The sequence below is a fragment of the Panthera onca genome, chromosome B1 (genome assembly GCF_046562875.1).
Source record: "Panthera onca isolate mPanOnc1 chromosome B1, mPanOnc1 haplotype 2, whole genome shotgun sequence".
In the NCBI taxonomy this organism is placed as follows: Eukaryota; Metazoa; Chordata; class Mammalia; order Carnivora; family Felidae; genus Panthera; species Panthera onca.
Window position 1 is genome coordinate 11,606,443 of NC_138342.1, and position 23,016 is coordinate 11,629,458.

At 46.3% G+C, this 23,016-nt stretch overlaps 1 protein-coding gene across 4 annotated transcripts in view; it reads left to right on the forward strand.

Annotated features, from left to right (window-relative positions):
- CC2D2A (coiled-coil and C2 domain containing 2A) overlaps window positions 1–23,016 on the forward strand; it is a 147,546-nt gene that overhangs the window by 92,524 nt on the left and 32,006 nt on the right. For all 4 annotated transcript variants that reach the window (XM_060655394.3, XM_078446255.2, XM_060655393.3 and 1 more), the window contains 11 exons: window positions 2,346–2,493; window positions 4,700–4,838; window positions 7,061–7,264; window positions 8,794–8,886; window positions 10,197–10,288; window positions 13,344–13,511; window positions 16,605–16,710; window positions 16,901–17,010; window positions 18,517–18,613; window positions 19,458–19,556; window positions 22,416–22,592. In XM_060655394.3, the coding sequence (XP_060511377.3) occupies window positions 2,346–2,493; window positions 4,700–4,838; window positions 7,061–7,264; window positions 8,794–8,886; window positions 10,197–10,288; window positions 13,344–13,511; window positions 16,605–16,710; window positions 16,901–17,010; window positions 18,517–18,613; window positions 19,458–19,556; window positions 22,416–22,592 (1,433 nt within the window). The remainder of the gene's footprint in view (window positions 1–2,345; window positions 2,494–4,699; window positions 4,839–7,060; window positions 7,265–8,793; window positions 8,887–10,196; window positions 10,289–13,343; window positions 13,512–16,604; window positions 16,711–16,900; window positions 17,011–18,516; window positions 18,614–19,457; window positions 19,557–22,415; window positions 22,593–23,016) is intronic.

Consider the following 23,016-nt stretch of genomic DNA (forward strand, 5'->3'; position numbering starts at 1 on the left):
TTAAATATTATAATAGGGAGATTATTAGTTAATATTCTCTCTATTATCCCCTATAATTGTAATTACATATACAATGGACCTTCTCACTCTGTCTACCATGTTTCTTAACCTCTATAATGTATTTGCTTATCCTTTTCTTTCACTGCTGTATTCTGTGACACTTCTTTAAATCTGTCTTCCAAGTCATGAATTCACTCTTTGGCTGTGTCTAATCATTGAAACTCATCACTGGGTTTTTCATTTTAATTATTGGATTGTTCACCTCCAGAAATTCTATTTGTTCTTTTCCAATCTGTCTGGTCAGTTCTGATAATGTTTGTCCTTTCCTCAGACTCTCAACCATTTCATTGTTTTATTCCTTCACTACTTCATTTATTTTTAAGAACATATTACAAATATTTTTTTAACGTTCTGTAGCTGATCATTTCAGTACCTATCTGCTTATTGGTCTGATCCTGTTGCTTCTTATTCATGGTGGCTTGTTTCTTCGTGTGTCTCGTGATTTTTTATTGTGAGCACATATTTGGAAATTGATCTGCAAGAATTCTTTGGGGCTCAAATCCAATCATCAGCCTAAAAGTCTGGAGACCTAGGGGTGTGTGGGTGGCTCAGCTGGTTAAGCGTCTGACTTCGGCTCAGGTCACAAACTCACAGTTCGTGAGTTCAAGTCCAGCGTCAGGCTCTGTGCTGACAGCTCAGAGCCTGCAGACTGCTGCGGATTCTGTGTCTCCCTCTCTCTCTGCGCCTTCCCAGCTCATGCTCTGTCTTTCTGTCTCACTCTCAAGAATAAATAAACATTAAAAAAAATTTTTTAAATAAAATAAAAGTCTGGGACCTAGGCTTTAGTTCCCATTCTCACACTGATAAGCTCTGTGACCCTAGTAATGATGTAATCTCTTTAAATATCTTCTTCATTCATAAAATGAATCTAAGGATACCCCCTTTAATGTCTTTTGGGGTTATTTTGAAGATTAAAGTGGATGTTCAATATAGAGGAAAGATCTCTGAAAAAAACACAAAGGTGCTATTACAGTGTAATAGTGGTATTATTTTTGGGCTAATAATATTAACTGTAAGTCCAGGACATGAAGGCACTATTTTTTTTAATGTTTATTTATTTATTGTTGAGAAAGAGAGAGAGAAAGAGAAGGAGCACAAGTGAAGGAGGGGCAGAGAGAGAGAGAGAGAGAGAGAGAGAGAATCTGAAGCAGGCTCCAGGCTCTGAGCTGTCAGCACAGAGCCTGATGTGGGGTTCAAACCCACGAACTGTGAGATCATGACCTGAGCCAAAGTTGGACGCTCAACTGACTGAGCCACCCAGGCACCCCTAAGTCACTATTTTTAGTGCTTGAAAATCTTTTCTTCTTTTATTTGATTAAACAAACTGCCCCGAGGCTTTTTATCATTAATTTCCAATGGGTAGAAGCCAAATCAGTAAGTGAGGCTTACTGTTGCCGCAGTAGCTTAGGAATAGCTAACGTTTGTTGAGTGGTCCAAGCACTAAGTGATCTGCATGTAAGACCCCACGTAACACAAGGCTCCTTATTCGGGTGCACTCCCTCCCTAGGGCACTTGCCTTGTTCCTCCTGCCACAAATGCTCTTTCCCAAGAAATCGTCTCACTTCCTTACTTTCTTCTGGCGTTTACTCAAAAGTCCCCTCTTGTGGAGGCCCTCCCTACCACCCCATCTAAAAGTTCAGCCCTTTCCCACCCACCCCCAAATACACATTGTCTGTATACACTCCCTAATTTATGGTTTCTCTTCACACTTCTCACTCTCTAACAAACCATACATTCGTCCCATTTCTCTTATTCACTGCCTGTCTCCCCTGCTGGAATAGCAACTCCTTGAGAACAGGGATTCTCATCAGTTTTGTGTCTTTACTGCCATCTGCCGCGCCTAGAATAGTCCCTGGAGCCAAGCAGAAGCTCAAATTAGTATCCACTGGATGAGTGAATAAATGGATGTCTTCACAGGAATCTTTTTTAGGAGGTATTATTATTATCCCTATTTTACGTATAAAGAAACTAAGGCTCCGAGAAGTTAGGTCATCTGTTTGTGGTCACACAGCTGTTAAGCGGCAGAACCAGAATATGCACCCAATGGTCCCACTCCAAAGTGCCTCATTCATTGTCACCTCTACACCCTGCTGTCAGAGAGGGAACCAAGAGGCCTATTCTGCACCTCATTGCCTGAAGAATTTCAGTGCCGCTGCTGTGAATTATGTGTTCTGTCCTGCCAGCCCTATCCTCTCTGTTCCATTCGCCTACTGTCTGCTTTCTCACCAAGACTGGGTTCGCTCCCTTTTTCTAAACAGCGTCTGTGTAATCTGGTGTCTCCCTAGGAATGCCCTTCTCATTTGAAGCTGATGGTAGCAACCAACTGATTCTCATGACCTCGGGGAAAGTGTCCAACAGCGTGGCATGGGCCATTGGAGAAAATGGGATCCCTTTGATTCCTCCACTGTCACAGCAGAACATTGGATTTAGAAGGTGATGTGTGTCTGTAATAAATTGATGAGTAATGTCTTTGCATTAATGATATCCGGGGCGGGGGGGGGGGGGGGGGGGCGGCGGGCGGGAAGCTTGCAATATCACATTCTTTCCCTTTTTTCTCATGTGCTAGTAATTTCATGTTTTTTTATGGTACTTGAGGTAAAGATTAAAATATTAATAGCCTAATAAATATTAGATGTTTAGCAGTGCCAGAAACAGCAAAAAGCATTTTGCCTTGTTTAATCTCTCCGGTAACTCTGTGAAGTATTCTTTTCTTCATTCTTCATTCTTCAAGTATTCTTTTTCTTCATTTTATAGACGGGGGGAAATGCAGAGCCTCTGATTGCGTATAGGTGGTCCTCAGTGTGAATGATGATTGTCATAGAACCTTCTGGTTATATAAAGGTCCCTATTGTCAGTTCTTTCCCTTGATTGCTAGATCCTTAGGCACTCTGTACCTAGGCAGGCCCCTCCTCCTTGTGGTTGGTCCCTGTCCAGGCAGCCTGGGCTATGGGGGCCAGGTGGCCTGGGTTCGAGTCTGGCTTCTGTCCTGCCCCAACAGATGGGTCTTGAGTTCATCTTTAACCATTCTGGGCCTCCGTTGCCTCCACCATAAAATACAAGGACTTGGGGCACCTGGGTGGCTCAGTTGGTCGAGTATGAGACTTGGACTCAGGTCATGATCTCGAGGTTTGTGAGTTCAAGCCCTGCATCGGGCTCTCTGCTCTCAGTGTGGAGCCCACTTTCAGATCTTCTGACCCCCTCTCTCTCTGCCCCTCACCTGCTGTGCTCCTGCTCTCAAAAATAACAAGCACTTAAAAATAATAATAATAATAAATAAAAGGACTTATCCTGATCATCAAGAAGACAGTTTGTAAGTCACAGACTGTCCGGGCCAGGCTCCGCTCCCTTTCTGCCTTCTCCGTCCCGATTCCGATGTCCCTGTGACGAGAACAAGGAACATCTGGTCAGCACCTCCTCAGTCAGGAGATGGGCGGTCACGTCCAGAGGAGGCCTCGAGCCTCGGCATTCTGTCCTCATTCCACTGAGTTTCACACCCGGGACGAAAGCTCCCACTCTTCAGGAGAGGAGGTAGAACACAATGTGAGCGGCAAGAGACACAGCTCCATTAACAAAGCCCTGACGCAAAGGTGCTGAGAGCGCTGGCCTCCCGGGAATTCAGTCGCATCCCAATCCGTTGTGCGTCCGTTTTTTCCTCTTGTATTTTGGCCTCGGCTACGAGGGGTCCCCAGGTGAGTGGGAAGTGAGGCTCTCAGGGCCCCCTGAACCGAATGCGGCAGGCTCCTTCTCACTGGCCCCGATCCAGGGACGCGGGACACTTCTACGCCCCGGGCAGGGTTGTAGGGATACTTCTTTTTCTTTTTTTGGTTTTATTGAGATATAACTGACACGTGGCATGAGTTTAAGGTGTACCATGTAATGATTTGATAAGTGGATATATTGTGAAATAATCACAGTAAGTCTACCTTACATCCATCACCACACGTAGCTGCAAGTTGTGCTTTCCTTGCCGTGAGAACTTTTAAGATCTGCTCTCTCAGCAGTTTGTAAATGTGCGGTGAAGTACTGTCAACTGTGCATTAGATCTCTGGACCGTCTTTATCATATAATGAGAACTTTGGACTTCTTGACCGCCTTTGGCCACCGCCTCTCCCGCCCCACCTCTGGCCGCCACCGACCCGTTCTCTGTTTCCACAAGTTCCATATATACTTGAAACATTAATCCCTTATCAGATGTGTGGTGTGCAAGTATTTTCTTCTACCATTCACTCTTCTCTATGGTCCCTGAAACGTGTATTTTTTAATGTTTATTTATTTATTTATTTTTTTGAGACAGAGACAGAGTGAGCAGGGGGAGGGGAAGAGAGAGAGAATCCCAAGCAGGCTCCACACTGTCAGCACAGAGCCCGATGCGGGGCTTCAACTCTTGAGTCACGAGATCGTGACCTGAGCCAAAATCAAGAGTCAGACGCTTAACCGACCGAGCCACCCAGGCACCCCCCAAAACGTATTTAATAGCAGTCATCGAGCAAAGAAAAACGGCAAAACTCCTTCCTTGTGATCAGATTTTCTCCCTTAGACATAACAGCCTCCTTAGGCAGCGCCGTCCCTGGGATTTTGCAGGCCCGAGGCAAAGTGCTCTGTGAAAAAGCCCATCTCACAGCATTAACTTCTTTTCCAGTGCTTTGAAGAGAGCAGATGCCATCTCGTCCATCGGCACATCGGGACTGACAGACTTGAAAAAGTTGGCCAAGTGGGCAGCAGAGTCCAAGCTCGACCCGAATGACCCCAACAATGCCCCTTTGATGCAGCTAATCTCGGTAACGTGGCACCATCGTGCACACACTGCTTCTCTCCACTTGCTGTGCCAATAATAGACCCAGCTTGACCCTTTACACACGTTTTCTTTCTCACTGTGTTCTCCAGTGCGATAGTGTTTAAGAACACGAGTGCCGGGTTGAATGACAGGTTTCAAGGCCGGCTTTGCCCCTGCCTGGCTGTGTGATCAGGGCGAGCACTCATGCTTCTAAGCACTGTGACACCTCGCAGTGTGGCCATGACGACGTGCAACGCCTCATCTCAACAGTTAGCGGGACACACAATCGGTGTGCAGCAAATATTAGCTGTTGTTACGGTGTTGCTGTTCCTCTTACCTCTAACCTCTGTAAAACCCTAACGAAAGGCCTTGTTTGGCCCCTCCCCTGGAAAGGAACCTGAGTACGGGTGCTCGGAGTCACCTGCTCGAGGTCACATGGCCGGTAAGGACGCGGATCCAAGACCATTTCAGAGCACATGCCCGTTCATCACACCTGGTGAGGCCTTTTAAGAAACGGTGGTTTTGTTCATTTATTTTCCCGTTTGATGATTAATTAGATTATCGTTCAGATTTCTTTTACGTATGTATGAGATAAATTGCTTGCATCTATCATAACATTCGAAATTCTCTCTTCAGTGAGTTTATAAATAAAATGGAACATTAGTCAGTAAATGATTCTCCTTGGTAGCAGATACAATTGTTTTTGCTCCCAAGTTCATAATTCCCACAAAAATATAATAAACAAGTAGATGATCCGGAAAGTGACCACAGCAACACGTTCTGTAATCATGTTCACTAGTGGGAGTTCATCAGCAGGGTAACTGCAACCAGGATGACATTTTCATTTCTGTCCTAGACTTTCCAAGGTAAGTCGCAAAGCAAGCTTGGGTTTATTCTGACGTTTGCCTTTATAAGTTTTCCTTCCAACTCAATGATACTTCTTAGTGTGACTAAGAGAAGTATTAGGAGGAATAGACCACATTACCTAGAGCGTAGTCTGTTCCATAAAGAGGTTTCAAATCACGTTTCGATTACCATTTTAAATCAGCAACAATATAGTATAAATGTCACCTTCGTTTTTTTTTTTCTTTTTAACTATTTGTCTTCGTGTAGAAGGACAAAACACAGGGACGGCCTTCCAGACCTGTCTCTTTCTTGTTTCAATTTTTTTTTCAATATTTGTTTATATTTGAGAGAGAGTGCAAGCCGGGGAGGGGCAGAGAGAGAGGGGAGAGGGGGGACAAAGGACCTGAAGCAGGCTCCAGACTCCACACTGACAGCAGTGAGCCCAATGTGGGGCTCGAACTCAGAAACCGCAAGATCATGACCTGATGATCTGGCATCAGCCACAGTCCGATGCTCGACCAACTGAGCCCCCCAGGTGCCCCAGGACCTCTTTTTATGGATTTTCACAGCAGGATCACCTCGCCCACTGCAAAGCCCTGGCGAATCTCTGCTCCCTGGATTTCCTTCTGCGAGGAGGAGGTTCCCACTGGCAGAGCACCCAGCAGAGGGGCAAGCAGACGCCCGGGAGAGTGTAGCCTCACCCGCTCAGCCTCCCAGCGGTACCCTGAGACCATCCTTTCCTAGCCGGTGTACGGGGCAGCGGGGACTGGCGCCCAGATCTGTCTTTACTCGGTGACCAGGGCCACGAGGTGCTGTTTGGAGACAGCATGACCGTGGAGCCGGTGATCAGCCAACTGATTTGAACTGACCAGCCAATTCTGGGGCCTTTATCTACATGTGTGCCTATGTATATTTGAAAAATCACATTTTGTTAAATATATCTTTAAAGTTATATTAAGTTACATATAACATATATTAAATTCACGTATTAGATTTTATGGTAACACTGTATATATACGCAACCTTATTTCCTGTAGGCATCTAGTAATACACTGATATAACTCTCCCATTTTTCATTCTGTATATTTACATAACACCTATGGGGGGAGCATGCGTACCCAAAAAAATGAACTTTATGATTTTTTTTTTTTTTTTTTGGAAAAATGAGTTGCGGTACTTTTTATAGCCAGGACATGAATATAATGGCACCTGACTCGTTACTATTAGATTTCAACATATGTTGTCCTTAAATGCGGGATGTTTCAAGTCTCCCCGTCTAAGACTCTTAAGCTTCCATTCCCAAACCGAGAGCCCGGTGCTGGGTTTCTTGAGATGCAATCTGCCTGCCGTCCAAAGCTGTGCCTCTTCTGTTTTCCATAGGTTGCTACTAGCGGTGAATCCTACGTCCCTGATTTCTTTCGACTGGAACAGCTGCAGCAAGAATTTAACTTTGTTTCAGATGAGGAGTTAAATAGATCCAAACGATTCCGGCTTCTTTGTCTTAGAAGCCAAGAGGTGCCAGAATTCCGAAATTACAAGCAAATTCCAGCATATGACCGGGAAATTATGGAAAAGGTATTCCAGGTAAGAAATTGCCATGGAGGAGTTAATACAGTAATTAAATATGTCTGTGCCATTTGGCTTGTACTATGATGAGTGTATCTTCTTGCTGTCGTGTTCTCTGTAGCGATGTTGGTTTCTCGTTTCGAACGCTTCACATAACTTTTCCATTATTTTTTTTTTACACTTAATGTTTAAGTAGTCTCTTTGCCCAATATAATGACATATAAACTAAGAGACATTAGAATCGTAAGTCTGAAAAGTATCTTACGTGTTAATATGGGAAATTATCCTGCCACGTTATAACAAACTGTCAGTAATTCAATGCCATTTTAATCCATTAAATATTTAGGAAGCCTGGTAAACACTGTGGGGTGGGGGGGGAGCCCCTGGGGTCTCAGGTGGGCAGGGTGGCACGGAGGCGGGGCTGGGCACAGGCTTGGCTGTGGAGGGGTCCCTGGCAGGTGGGGAGCCTTTGAGGAACTACAGGTGAAAGGCCAGTGAAAGCCTGACGGGCAAGTTAGTGTTTGCTGAGGTAAATGGGGAGTCATTAGAAATGGAACCCAGTATGATTTTTTATGCAGAAACTATAGAAACTATTGGAGAATATTTTTGATGACTTGGTTCTTCTTTGTATTAGTTGGGACTCGTGATGGTAAGTGATAAAAAGCCAAATGAAGCTACCTTGGGCACCGAGAAAGTTTATTGGATGATGAAATGCCAAAATGGGTTAAATATCTAAGGGGGCGTGAATGGCAGGAGTTCACGTGTGCCTCAGGGACACCCGATCCAGAACCTGAACACTCACCAGGACGCAGTTCTGTCCTGCCTGGGCTTCCCTTGGTCCTCGTTGTGGGCAGATTCTCTACTTGGCTGCATGGTCACCAGCATCATCCAAGCTCACATCTAGTGGCTTCAGCCAGCAGAGAGAGAGGTGTCCTCTTGTCCCAAGCTTAAAAATCTTGGGAACAGCTGGCTTGAGTTGCCCAGGCCGGGTTAGGAGCGACCCTGGATATTCAGCTGTGGCCAGAGGACTAAAGCAGAACATGGCAGCTCCCCGGCCCCCCGGAAATTTTATTGACAGAGCAAAGCACGGCAGCCTAAGACAGAGCTAACCCACCCACCACTCTCCTCCAGGGAGGCAACCCAAATCAGCTGCAGCCAGAGGCTACTTACTATTTTTGCCATTGCTCTACTTAAAATAGAAAAGAAAAAATGTAAGCAGACGCTTCGGCTAAGTTGCTTGGGTGAGCTGAGATCAGGAGTCTCTCTGTTATCTCTGTATCTCTGTGTCTTCCTACATGAACATCCTGAGTTGAAATTGCTCTACAGAATTATCTTCTACTTCTAAGGCAGTTCAACCAACTGATTCCAAAACCGGCATACTGCGTCAAAGATCAATTTTGAAACCAATTGTGAAGAGGAAGGTGGAAGACACATTTAGAACCATAGTTTATTACTTGAACCACATAAATTCTGTCGTCTCAAGAAGGGCATGGGGGGGAGGGGTACTAGTACTTTAAAATCATAAAATTATTCCTTTTTCATCTTAGGACTATGAGAAACGGTTACGAGACAGAAATGTAATTGAAACCAAGGACCACATAGATCCCCATAGGGCCATGGTAGCCAAGTACCTCCAACAGGTAAGGAAAATCATTTTACAGAGTCCCCACCGGGGGAACATAGCCAGCACCCTAAGACTGGGGGGAGAGTGGTCTTTATTCTTCCGAGTTATCTATGGGATACTTAACTGTCACTTATTTGTTCGTAATTACAGATAAGAAATTAATTTGAACATGTGAAACACTAGGATGTATCTCAGCTTATTATCAGTGGTTATCTTACGTGGAGTATGAGTACAGGGGACACAATTTCTAAGTCGTGATTTTTCTCATATTTGAATGTTTGCATCATATCACCTTTGTAATGAAAAAGTTTTATGAGCCACGTACTAACTGCCCTAATGCACTAAAAACTTGAAATACCCGTTTGCCCTTCCTTCGTTTAGTAAATGTAACTTGTAGGAAATGCTACAGCCACTACACTACGTTTTTCCCATCCAGTTGATCTACCCTGCAGCTCCTTATAAGAAAACAACTTATGACATTTCAGAGGCCCTCTATTTGAAGAATAATTAGAGGGGCGTCTGGGTGGCTCGGTTGAGCATATGACTCTTGATTTCGGTTCGGGTCATGATCTCATGGTTTGTGGGTTCGAGCCCTGCTTTGGGCTCTGCGCTGACAGCACAGAGCCTGCTTGGGATTCTCTCCCCCTCTCTCTGCCCCGTTTGCACTCTCTCTCTCTTTCAAAATAAATAAACTTTAAAAAAAATAAAGAATAATTAGAAAGTAAACCAGTCTAAGGGTGCCTGAGTGGCTCAGTCAGTTAAGCATCCGACTCCTGGTTTCAGCTCAGGTCACGATCCCAAGGCCGTGGAATCAAGCCCCACGTCTGGCTCCGTGCTGAGTGTGGAGCCTGCTTGGGATTCTCCCTCTCTGTCTCCCTCACTCTCACCCTCTCTCTCCCCTCGGCTGCCCCTCCCCCTGCTTGCACTCTTTCTCTAAAAACAAATTAAAAAAAAAAAAAAAAAAAAAGTAAATCAATCTGAATAGAGGAAGAACTCCAGAATCTGAAATGTGTGTGCTTCAAGATCGGTCCTATTTTTTGCAATTATTCATTCATTCTGAAAAATTCCACTGTCATCCACCAGGAAATTTCCCAGGTCCCAAGAACAGAGCAGTGAACAAAACAGAAACCCCTGTGCCTTAGGGAGCTTACACTAACAAGCAAAGCGGGGTGATTTATAGGGGAAGAGATCAGCGCTGGGGAGGAAAGTGCAAGTGTGCTGGGACAACTGAGGTGACATCGGGTGAACACTCAAAGGGGTTTAGGGAGTGACCTGTGAAGTCTATGTGACAGGAACATTTTAAATAAAATACACGTTTGTCCTCAGGTTAGAGAATCAGTGATCAATCGTTTCCTAATTGCAAAACACCATTTTCTTCTTTCGGATTTGATAGTAGAAGAAGAAGTTCCCAATATCAGGTAAAAGCAAACAAATCTTTTGTTTCTTATAAAAATTATTTTTATTGTATTATATGAAAATTTTCACGTAAATAGAGAATTCTTATCCTTGCATGGTATGCGCTTGGGAACCAGTAAAACGTGATCGATGCCTAATGGTTACCTTAGTTGGGGGGGTTTTGTTAAGTCGCATGAGATGCTCTCCACCATATGCCCAGTAGACACCATCTCACCTCCCAAGTCCACTTCACAGCCTTTGCCAGTTCCTTGCTGCCATCAGACCACGTCTGACGGCATTGCCCTCCCGCCCACGCTCCTGCCCTCCACCTCCCCTCGTCACACTGCCCCTCACTCCCCCACACTAGACAGAGGGGGTGGCTGGGAACGAGCACTGCGGCCCCAGGTCAGGGGCTGGGGGGAGGCAGAGAGCTGCTGTGTGTTTGGTGAGGGGACAGGGGCAACAGGGAAAATGGAGATTTACATAGAAGTTGGGGATTGACTGCATTTGCTTGATTGATTTCCCTATTAGAATAATCCTTACATGTTCTCAACTCAAAGTGGAAGCATAAAAGATGAAAAATAACTTTCTATACTGGTGGTCTTGTGTACCCCACTAACTTCCTGACCCTTTCTGTGATTAAATCTCTTGGTCTCCTAAAAAGGTGATTTCCTATCATGCACTTCGTCTCCACCACCAAGCTGGGAAGGAGACAAAAAATGTCTATGCATGGCAGTCCCTTTCTTGGACTTGGCCTCCGTCCACGTACAGAAGGAAGGGCTGTACCCACACAAATTCACGCAAACCCTCCCTCTTCGTTCCAGGCCCAGAGTCCAGTCACTGTATTTTTTCAGTCATGAAACTTACACTTTAGAATAGATGATGATATTTCTTGCTGTTTTTCCATTTCATTTCTTTCTTTTTTCTTTTTCTGCTTTACTTTCTGCATTAAGTTCTGAAGGCTCAGGGTATGTTCTTTCTTCTTTTAATTTTGGTTTGTTCTTAGTGTTAAACTAAGATGTTTCTATATTTAATGGTCCCAGCTGCCAAGATGTTCCCATGCTGACTCCTGGGAGGGCAGCCAAGTGTCCTGAGAAAAGGGGATAAGTTTCGACAAAGGGAAAGGATGTGCCACGTTAGGACGCCCTGGCAAAGGTGTCCCTCTGAGGTCCCCAAGTTTGGGTTAGGTGGGTGTCCTGGCAGAGTGATTAATAAGACAGGTTTCAGTGGCAAGAACATGAACCTTGAGGGCATTATGCTAAGTGAGATAAATCAGACAGAGAAAGACAAATACTGTATGATCTCACTTCTATGTGGAATCTAAAGAAGCCAAACTCCTAAACACAGAGTAGAACGGTGGTTACCAGTGGCTAGGGGTTGGGAGAATCGGGGAGATGTTGCTGGAGGCTTACAGACTTGCAGCTGGTAGATAAAAAAGCTCCGGAGATCTCAGGCACAGCAGGTGAATATAGTCAGTACTGTATCATAAACTTCAAAGTTACTAAGTGTCTAGATCTTAATTGTTCTCCCCACAAAAAAAGAAATGATAATTATGTGACGTTCTAGAGTTGTTAGCTAACACCACGGTGGCAGTCATATCCCAGTATCTAAATGTATCTATGCCTGAAATTTAGTCGTTCGTTCTATGTCAACTATATCTCAGTAAAAATAAATTAACAACACTAAAATGTAGATAACAAGTCACACACAGAAAAAGTTTTACGGTATCACTGTCCTCACACTCTCTCTTTTTTTTTTTTTTTTTGTGGGGGAAAGATAGCTATTTTTCATACCTTTACATTATGTTAACATGTGATGGGTCTGCTCTTGTTTTAAGTGAGTTAGAGATAAATATATGTAAGTATTTTTAAAAGAGGAAGAAGCTGGCTGTTTAGTCAGAGTGACCAGAGTTGGAACCCCAGCTCTCCCCCTGGGAGCCTTCAGCAAATCCTGTCACCTCCCAGACACCGGTCACCTGTCACCTCCCAGAAGCCTCCGGTTACTTCATATGAGAACTGGGATAAAGGTTCTACTTGTCAGGATTAGAAATATTCTGCGTATGGCACCTCGCACTCTGCTTGATCATAGAAGGTGCTGGTAAACAGCAGTTGCTCTGTGAGACAGAAGACCCTGGGAACAAACAGGAGCCCCTCGGGAGCCATCCCCCCACCCAACTCCAAGGCTGGCATGTGCCCCTTGGAAAGAGGCCGCTGGTCAAGCAGGGGAGGCAGAGAAGCGAGAGCCGGCTCTGTGCAGCTGGCCTTGTCCCCTGGCGCTGGGCACGGTAATGTCAGCTTGCGGATACAAAGTCACCTCTGTGCTTCTGTTCAGGCTCCGGGCCGGCATAGAATTACCTGCTTCGTGGCCCTTTCTCCCACCACGATTCCCCGACAGTGCTTGTGTCCTCCCGGAAGTGTTTGCGGGATTCTGCCTCAGTGAGAGGGAAGGGATGAGGGGGCTCCTCCTGCCCTTCCCCTTCCACTGCCATCGTGTCACGGTCATCTTCCCAGCAGCCACCATTTTAGGGCATCCAGCAAGTGCTAGACCAGGGCAGGGGTGCTCTGCATACACCCCCTCACTTTATCCTCTCTGCAACCCCAGAAGGGAGGTATGATTATCCCCATTTTACAGATGACGAAACAGAGACGTAAAGAGGTGAGCAAATTTGCCCAAGGTCAAAGAGCAGACCCAGGAGTCCCCCCGGGAAGTGCCCTGGGGCTCAGGAGAGGGAGCACCCCTTCCTGCCGTGTGGCTGGGCCCCTGGGGCCAGGAGAACAGGAGAGCACCTGCACAGTTGAGGGGGAGGGACCCGGGATGAGCAAGGCAGAGCCCGAGGCGGAGGGGCCCGAGCACAGTTTTCTTCCTCTGATTGGTAGCAGCTGAAATCCGTCTTAGTGATCCACCCCAGAGGCTCTCCCCAGTCTCGGGAGAATTCCTTGGCGATTTCCACCCTCCTTAAACAGACAAAAGAGTTTTTCAGGGGCCTTTGAGGGACCTAGGGGGAGTTTGGGAAGCTGTCTCACAACTTTCCAGATCTTTCTTTTCCTTAGAGTCCTAATCCTGTTCTGTAATCATTAGCATTTTGGGGCTAAGCCTTTTCAAGCTGGCAGAACAAAAGCGACCACTGAGGCCAAGGAGAAAAGGCCGGAAGAAGGTGACGGCCCAGAACCTGTCCGACGGAGACATAAAGGTGCTGGTGAACATTATCCGGGCTTATGACATTCCTGTGAGGAAGGCGACAGCAAGGTGAGAGCCGTCCAGACAGCCCTGGGATGGAGAGGACAGGGGCCCCGCCGAGTGGTTCACTTCTCTATAGCACGTCCGCTCCCACCTTTAATGCAGTCGCTGTTCTGTCCAGGGATGGGGGGAGGTCTTCCGGAAGCCAAAGACCTGTCGGTTGCAAGTCATAGACCAACTCAGTCAATTTAGGCTCAAGAGGGGATTTATTGTGTCTCAAAGAACTCAAGGTTAAGAGGCACAGCTGGGGGCGCCTGGGTGGCTCAGTCTGTTAAGCGTCCGACTTCAGCTCAGGTCATGATCTCAAGGTTCTTGGGTTCAACCCTGCATCGGGTTCTGTGCTGACAGCTCAGAGCCTGGAGCCTGCTTCCGATTCTGTGTCTCCCCCTCTCTCTACCCCTCCCCTGCTCATACTCTGTCTCCCTCTGTCACAAAAATAAATAAAAAACATTAAAAAAAATTTTTTTTTAAAAAGAGGCACAGCTGAACTACACAGTGGACCGTAAAGATTGGGGTGGCTCTTCTGAGGCCCGTGGTCTCTGTTGCTCACTTCCTTCTGTTGGTTTGCTTTATTCTTCTCCCTGTGAGGGAAGCCATCCATTCAGCCAGGGTACCGTCCACAAGCATCAGCTTCTCAGGAGAGAAGCTGAGGGTTCTAACTTGTGTCAGGTGTTGACCCATGGTCTAATCACCTATATAACCAGAGAGGCAGGGTCCCCAGGCCCAGGCCTGAAGGTGGGGAACAGTTCTCAGAGAAGCGGGTGTGAGCAGGGCAGATACCCGAAAGGTGTTATGTCCTAGGTTCTGAACATACACCCTCTGAGCATAAAAATGTGACTTCCCCTTAATCTGCTCTGAGAAATGAGGGATGCCTGCTGTGTTCCACGACACTGGGGCACAGGGCGACCCCTCAACCAGAGTAAGGTGAGCCTGAGTTTCTTATCCCCTTAGAGAACAGAGATGAGCAAGAATTAAAGAAAGAAAGAGTGGCTCCGGAGCTCAGGGGGGTTAGAGCACTGGTCTCGTGAAGTAAGAAGGAGCCAGAATTAAAACTTGGATCTGCCGATGCACCTGCCAGTGTAAGGAGGGAGGCTGCGCTTTCTCGCCCGTTCGTCGGGTTCCAGACATTACGCTAAGCCTCTTTCGTGTGTATTATGTCACTTGCTTCTCGTTACGATTGCTGTCTCCATTTTAAGACAGGGCAAATGTCTGGGTGACTTGTCCAGGGTCATCGAGCTCAGTCTGATCCACAGAAGAACACCGTTCTGGCCTGTGGCACTTTCTTTCCTCCCCAGGGTCTTCCCGTGAAATTGATCCCCCATCCAGTCTTTTGCCCTATTGTTTTACTAAGTCTTCCACCCGTCACAGAAATTCTGATGTCACCCACTGTTCCCAGCATTTGGTCACTAGTAAGTGTACATTCAAGCTCTTGAATCTCTGAGGAGCCACAGCCCAACCCCTTCACCTTGATTACGTCACGGCTCAACCGTGGGGAGTAAAGCTGTCTTTTAAAATAACGTACAGGTGTTTCTCTTATCTTTGTCTCTATAGAATTTTTTTTTTTAATTTTCTTAAGTTTCTTTATCTGAGAGAAAGAGAGGGCAGGGGAGGGGCAGCGCAGAGCCTGACACGGGGGCTTGAACTCAGAAACCGTGAGATCGTGACCCGAGCCGGAACCAAGAGTCAGACACATAACTGACTGAGCCACCCAGGCGCCCCTCTACAGAATACCTTTTAAGTGTTAAACCATTTCATTCAAATTACAAGGAAGCTTAGTTGATCCTCTGTGCTCTACATTTCAGTGTAGGCTCACCCAGACAGCTCAGATATCAACTCGTGCATTAAGCCCGCCTGAATGTTGACCCTCTACCCTTGCATCCAACTGAATAGGACTTTTTCTTCTTCATCCCCCTCTCTGTACTCTGATGGCTCGCGCCCATCCTGATGGGCTAATGAGTATCCCACTGTATTGTGATTATTTCTTTACGCGTCTATCGGCCATTTTAGCTGGAGCTGCAGTGTGTCTGATTTGTCTTTGCAGCTCCAGAGTCCAACACAGGGCCTCAAATACCGTGGGCACTTCACAGATGTTTCTGTAATGCTGTAATCGATGGCGTTCCAGAAAGAAAAAGGGTTTCTCTGGCAGCTGTTGTGTTAAATAGTCTACTCTTATTGTCTCATGGTTTGTCTGAAACTCTTATCTGGGAAAAGGTTAGGCAGTTTGGTAGGAAGAGACAACTTCTACTTTGCCTGGTAATGAATATGAAATACTTGGTAAGTCACAAACTTCAATACAAATATGCAGGTGCGTTGTTAGGATGAGGGGAGTGGTGGCTGGGAGAGACCCTCCGGAGGTGACCTTCGTTTCTTTTTGTTAAGAATCCCAAAAGGGATGGGGCGTCTGGGTGGCTCAGTCGGTTAAGCGCCAGACTTCGGCTCAGGTCACAACCTCACAGTTCGTGGGTTCGAGCCCTGTGTCGGGCTCTGTGCTGACAACTCGGAGCCTGGAGCCTGCTTCAGATTCTGTGTCCCCCTCTCTCTCTGCCCCTTCTTGGCTCACACTCTGTCTCTGTCTCTCAAAAGTAAATAAACATTAAAAAAAAATAAAAAAAAGAATCCCCAAAGGGAAAGAGGGCAAGACCCATAGATCCTAACTCTAGCTAGGAATCTCTGAGCCTCTCTTTCCCAGAGAGGCATGGCAGGGCCTGGAGAGAGGGTCTTACTGAGGATAGGTAGCTCGAGGTTACTGGAGAGCGCAGGGTCACAGAGAATGCAGTGGGAGGGGAACTGGACGAGATGGGGCAGACTGGCCAGGGAGCTGAAGATTCGGCCACTCAGTTCCCAGAGGAACTGAGGCTCTCTCTTGTTGGGGGAACAGGTTCCTCACTAGGGCACCCCCTGGGAGAGGAGTGGGTAGAGAGGACCCTTTTCTCCATTCTGGCCAAACATGCAGGCCTAGCGGTGGAAGAAGCTTTCTGAGGTGTCAACAAACTTAAGAAAATGTCTGTCACCAGAGCCATACGTCTTCGGAGAAGCCACCTTGCTGAGTATCTCATTAGACCTTTCTTGTCATTAATTTCTGTCATACATTTTCCCTCCTAGCAAATTCCAGCAGCCATCAAGGTCTTCAAGGACTTTCAGCGAAAAGCATGCTGCCTCCCCAACCACACACAGCCCAACCCACAGTGCTGACTACCCCCTCGGCCAGGTGAAATACCTCAATTCTGGGTTTCTGCTTAGAAGCTTGCCCCTTAATAACTGCCTACAAACTTTATCATCTCTTTTCCGCTTCATTTTCTTTGGAAACATACTGTTTGGTAAACATATTCTACCTCTGCTAAGAACAAAATAATTCAGCTAATTGTTCTAGACTCTCATGATCCGCTCTTGTGTTTAAGGTTTTAGTGCGTCCTTTTGTAGAAGTTTCTTTTCAACGAACGATTTGCCACACAACTACAGCTGAAGGACCAAACCCCAGCTGGAATGAAGAACTTGAACTTCCATTTAGGTGAGCATATTTTCTTCTTTAGGGAACTATAGGATATTTTGAAGAAATGTGAGTAAAATGGAGCCCCGGGGGGAAAAGGCCACAGTGAAAGGTTCTACAGGAGCCTGACACTAAGTCCCATTCTGTTGCTCTTGTACCACAGGGGACCCCGACCAAGACTAAAATGGGAAAATGTCCAACTTTTGAAACTCGGGTTCATTGTTGGGACACGCCCATGCCTCTCCAGGCTCTGGCTTTTTGTAGCCCTAAGTTTCCCATTCCCTTGACCCCATGGCCCCTACACTGCTTTTCCTTTGTTCCTCGTCTCCCTGACTCTGGAAGCTTCAAATAACCTCTCTAGTCTGGCACTCCCTATTTTCCATAATTATGCTTTCTTCCTCGCCAGAAATAACACATAGGGATTTAAAACTTTAATTAAATGATTTTAGATATTTAAAAGACTCCTTATTTCAGACCTTGATGCTTCCTTAGAAATTACCATTCTACTTTTACAGCAATCAAAACCCACAGGTGGAAGTACCTTAGAGACAGAACAAGGCTTAGAGCCAGTTCGGTCAGAAGAGAGGGACACGCGGGCCGCCTGGGTGGCTCAGTCGGTTAAGCGGCCGACTTCGGCTCAGGTCATGATCTCGCGGTCCGTGAGTTCAAGCCCCGCGTCGGGCTCTGTGCTGACAGCTCAGAGCCTGGAGCCTGTTTCAGATTCTGTGTCTCCCTCTCTCTGACGCTCCCCCGTTCATGCTCTCTCTCTGTCTCATAAATAAATAAACATTAAAAAATAATAATAATAAATTAAAAAAAAAAAAGAAGAGAGGGACACGTACCACTATTATGCATAGAAGAAGCATAAAGAATGAGAAAACATAAAGGCAAAATGCTTGACAAAATACACACAGTGGCCCGGTCTTGGGCCATGCCACAGAGCAGCCAGCTTGGGCCAGGCCCGGACTCAGAGCAGCGACAGTACAGGAGAGGAACCTCGTGCCTGCACTGCATTTGGTTATCTGTGGGGAAAGTGAGTGGGAGGCAGGGACCATTCAACCAGCCATATGACACTAGGAGGTCTATGACTGGGGAATGGTCTGCCGGAGAAGCATCTTCTACAGCCCAGTTGCTTAGGAAATCTGCATTCCGGCACGGGTGCCAGCTGGAGACTTTGAATGTAGCCTGTCCCCCCAGCCAACCCAGCTATGGCCAGCTGGCTCCTGGCAGGGCTCACCACGCAGGTTGGGGGGATGACGAGAGACTCGACGGGACAAGCCAGCAGATGGAGGGGCAGGGGGCGGTATCTCTCTGCGTGGGGCCTCTAGTCTAGTGCCCCTTCCACTCGAGTATAGGGATTATGTTATCGCATCCCAGGATAAAGATAAATATTCGAGGTGAAATCACGGCTTTTAATCCTCATATCTATGCTCATATTTGGGTATTTTTCACACTGTGAGATCTGAGTGCTCATTGCTTCCATTTTGCCCATGTTCATAGTCCCGGGTCACGTGTCCCCATTTGCAGGGCCCCCAATGGAGACTACAGCACAAGCAGTTTGCAGTCAGTGAAAGATGACGTGTTCATTAACATTTTTGATGAAGTGCTCTATGATGTCCTCGAGGTGAGTTCACAGTGTTGAGGAGGACGTCTGCACTCATTTTCATGCTCTCCACTCATTGTAAGTCCCTAACTCATTTCCCATCTCTGTGGCGTTTGAAATGTTTGAAACTTGACATGTATAAACGGGAAAAGGAAAAGGGAGGGAGGGAACTAGCTTTCTTATTTTCAGCTGAGTGTCTGCTACCTTCCAGAAATTGCACTGGGTGCCTAGCATACATGGTCTTAATTCTAGAATAACTTTGTGAAGTAGACTGTTAAATCTCCAATATAGCGGGGCGCCTGGGTGGCTCAGTCGGTTAAGTTATCGATTCTTGATCTCAGCTCCGGTCTTGATCTCGGGGTCTTGAGTTCAAGCCCCACAGTGGGCTCTGTGCTGGGCATGAAGACTACTTTTAAAAAAAAATTAGTTGGGCCGCCTGGGTGGCGCAGTCGGTTAAGCATCCGACTTCAGCCAGGTCACGATCTCGCGGTCTGTGAGTTCGAGGCCCGCGTCAGGCTCTGGGCTGATGGCTCGGAGCCTGGAGCTTGTTTCCGATTCTGTGTCTCCCTCTCTCTCTGCCCCTCCCCCGTTCATGCTCTGTCTCTCTCTGTCCCAAAAATAAATAAAAAACGTTGAAAAAAAAAATTAAAAAAAAAAATTAGTAATGGGGAAACTGAGGTTCAGAAGGGCTAAGTGACATCGTTAGGGTCACTAAACGATTAAGTCACTGAAGCAGAATGTGACTTAGGGCTGCCTAACCTAGCTCACGTAGTTTCAGCTAAACCCCCGCTACCTTCCTGTGGCCACGTTAATCAAATGTGAGGCTGAAGTTCTTAAACAATTACTGCCTCCCACCTTCCTTCAGGATGACCGTGAAAGAGGAAGTGGAATCCACACCCGTATTGAGAGACACTGGTTGGGATGCGTGAAGATTCCATTTAGCACGATATATTTCCAAGCCAAGGTAAGCACCTAAAGCCAGAATTCCATGGGAGTGGGGAATGGCTGTGTCCGTTTTTCCTATTACAGCTTTCTTGGCAGGTCTGTGCCCTCCACACTGAGGGAGCCTATATGCAAGTCGTTGTCAGAAAGATAAAAAGCCGTCGATCTTCTGTCATATTTGCGTGGCTTATTAAACATCGATCTCCCTTGGAGGTAGTAGTTAATGTAGGGCTGTTCCAATCTGAGAATTTTTCTGTCATTTAAATAGAAGTGAGGCAGAAGGTGGGACAAAGTGGAAACTTGTCAAAATGACAAAAGTGGAGTGGATGGACGCCAGAAACGAACTTGAAGGGAACAAGCAGGACAGTGATAGTCCATTGAATCAAGTGCATTCTATTAATGTTTCTAGAGTCCTCGCTATTTCAAACATGAAAAATGGTTAGCACGATCTCATTCAGCTGAGACGCTCTTCTTCAGAGTCTAATGATTTTGCTTAAGGGGACCCATTAGGTTAACAACTCTGGGACAGTGAAAGATTCTGAAATGGCTTTAATATCCTGGTATTAAATCCATGGCAACAGGCGGCTTTGAGTCGCAAGACTGTAGCTAATCTCACACAGCGACTGAGGGAACGGTTTAATTCCACACGTGGCGACCACACAGAGCAAGTGTCGCCTGGGCCACACAGTCTCCAGCAAGCCTGGGGCTTGGATGGGTTGGAATCTCCAAGATAACTGGAATTGCAGTTCTCCCCCTAGACAAAGGGACAGTCTACAGGTGACGCTTCAGTGATGTGCTGGCCAAAACATTTTCGTGTCCCTCTTTGAATAGATTTTAAATGGAAACAAAAAAATTAAGAGCGCATCAGTTTGTAAACGAAAGTGCCATGTTATCCGGCAATGCTGAATTTCACACCTGGAAGGGTACTTGGAGGTAACTGCTCCAAATCCCTTCTGGATAAATGAATCTCCTTTACTGCATTCTGGTAATATCTATACTCTGTTTGAGTGCCCCTAGAAACGGGGAACTCACGACTTCATGAGGCAACTTGCTCTCTTTGCCATAGCTCTCTGCTACAGACTTCTTCCCTGAACTGTGCCATAATCTGTGCATCCCTATCCGTAGGTCCTGGTTTGGAGCTACACATAACAAGTAGAATCCTGACTCACTAATAATAGTAGGAATGACTATACTTGTCACATATTACATGCCATTACCTGCTAGTCTGTATGTCACCTCATTTAATCTTACAACAACCCAATAGGCTTTACTGTCGCCATTTTACAGATGACGAAACAAGCCTCACGAGGCGAAGTCACTACTCAAATCCCAAAGCTTACAGGATTCACTTTTACCAACTTCCCACAATGCTCACATTGCTTATCCCTGGGGAATGAGATTGGTAGAGGGAGAGAGAACGATTCAATGTTTGGGTTTATCCATTTCAATGTTACTTCTGAGAGTGATGTTATTACATTTGTCATTTAAGTTTTCTCTGACTCCAAAGCTCGTACCCTTACGTGTACCTGCAGGGGACATTTGGCAGTATCTGGAGACATGACTGGTTGTCACAGCTAGCGGGGGAGCCATTGCCATCTTGTCCGTGGAGGTCAGGGATGCTGCCAACCCCCCACGATGCAAGGACAGCCCCCCCCCCCCCCACAGACAGTCAGGCCCCAAATATCAACTGTGCCCAGGTTGAGAAACCCTGTCTGAAGTCCTTGCACCAATTATTTGGAGACAGTGCCCGTTGCTTCCTGGGTCATCAGATGTGCTCCGTTCTTTCAGGTGCACTTTGTATGGCTTGTTTTTGTATCCTTGTCCCTGTACCCTCTCACCTGCCCGAGTGCAGGCTTCAGGGGAAAGCGCCGACGTAAGGAGGAAAATAAACAACAGCTCACTTAATTCCTCGCTGGAAGGCATAGTCACTGAAAGTTGAACTTCTTTCTCTATTTCTTCTGAGACATAAATGCCGCTAAAGACTGAAATGAAAAACGATTCTCCATAAGTCGGTGAATTTCAAGTTCCAGCCCTGAATAGTTGTGTAGCCCTAGACAATCTTTAATAAACTTATTGTTGGACTGGCTAGGCCAAAATGAAAAGTCCTGTCTTTTGGAACCTCCACAGAAGCCAGGTCAATTTACGTGAGTGGCTTGTAACGCATTAAGCCCACATGTATCGAGCACCTGCTGGGTACACAAAGTGCTGCTCTACGTTGGGAAAGGGTGATAGAATCGTGGGTGAACTATAATCCTATTCATGGAGAGAAATCTGGTATCTGGAACAAAGTGATAGATGTGCATACAACTATAAGGTCTGCAGAATGTGTCATGGTAATAGCAGAAGAAACAAACTCGATGTGGGGCTGCTAGTGATTACAAAATAATTCACAAAGGAGATAACATCTGGCCTGAGCCTAGAAAATAGAATTAATACTCTGAAAGGGGGGATGAAAAGCTGGGGCATTCCAGAAAAAGGGAATGGCTTCTGGCCAACGCTTACTGAGCACTGAGCATATGCCAGGCATTTTTCTTAGTATTTTACATCTACTCATTCAGCACACGTAACCACCCTACAAATGGGTACTATTATTGTCTCTATAAATGCACAAGCTGGGACACTTGGAGTGTAATCCAGGATTGGAACCCAGGTGACATACTGTCACATCAACCTGAGTAGCTGGTATGTGCTCTGCTGAACTGGGAAGAGGCAGAGATGTAGAGAGAGCTCAGGGCAACATGCCCAGAAGGATGGGGTGAGCCTCGAATGCCAGTCTGAGCAGTCTTTGTTGGATTCATCGGACAGCGAGGAGTTGACACTTGCCTTTGAACTTGGGTTGGAAAACCACCAGGGTGTTTACCAAGTCATATGTTGTTCACAGATTGATGGGACATTTAAAATAGACATTCCCCCCGTTCTCCTGGGCTACAGTAAGGAACGGAGCATGATTATCGAGCGGGGTTTTGACTCCGTGCGAAGCCTGAGTGAAGGCTCCTACATCACCCTGTTCATCACCATGGAGCCTCAGCTGGTTCCCGGGGAGTCGGTTCGAGAAAAGGTAACCCTGTTTCCACTTTAGAATCGCGTGTCTGATGTTCATGAGACACGAGGAATGCTTGCTATGCTTTTATAAACACAGAAGCCGTGGCCCAAGCAGAGGTCTCCTTGCCAAAGTTTCCATTCACTACCCTTTCGGTCTGGACAAAATGAGGGGAGACTGTGGATTTGTGTTTCCATTGAGCTGATCATTAGATTGATCAACAACTTAAAATTCCAGGCAACTGTAACACATGCTCCAGGTGTAGAAGAATTTTCTTAAAGGAAGAAAAAAAGCAGACTACTCTTTTATCTTGACGTTTATTGGCAAGCGTGCCGAAATACATTTCCACGTCTGACCTCACATCCCTGGTTGTCCTGTGTGTTGAATCAGTTTATAGCATCGTAAGGCTAGGCGACCTTCGGGGGTCACCTCATTTCAGTGC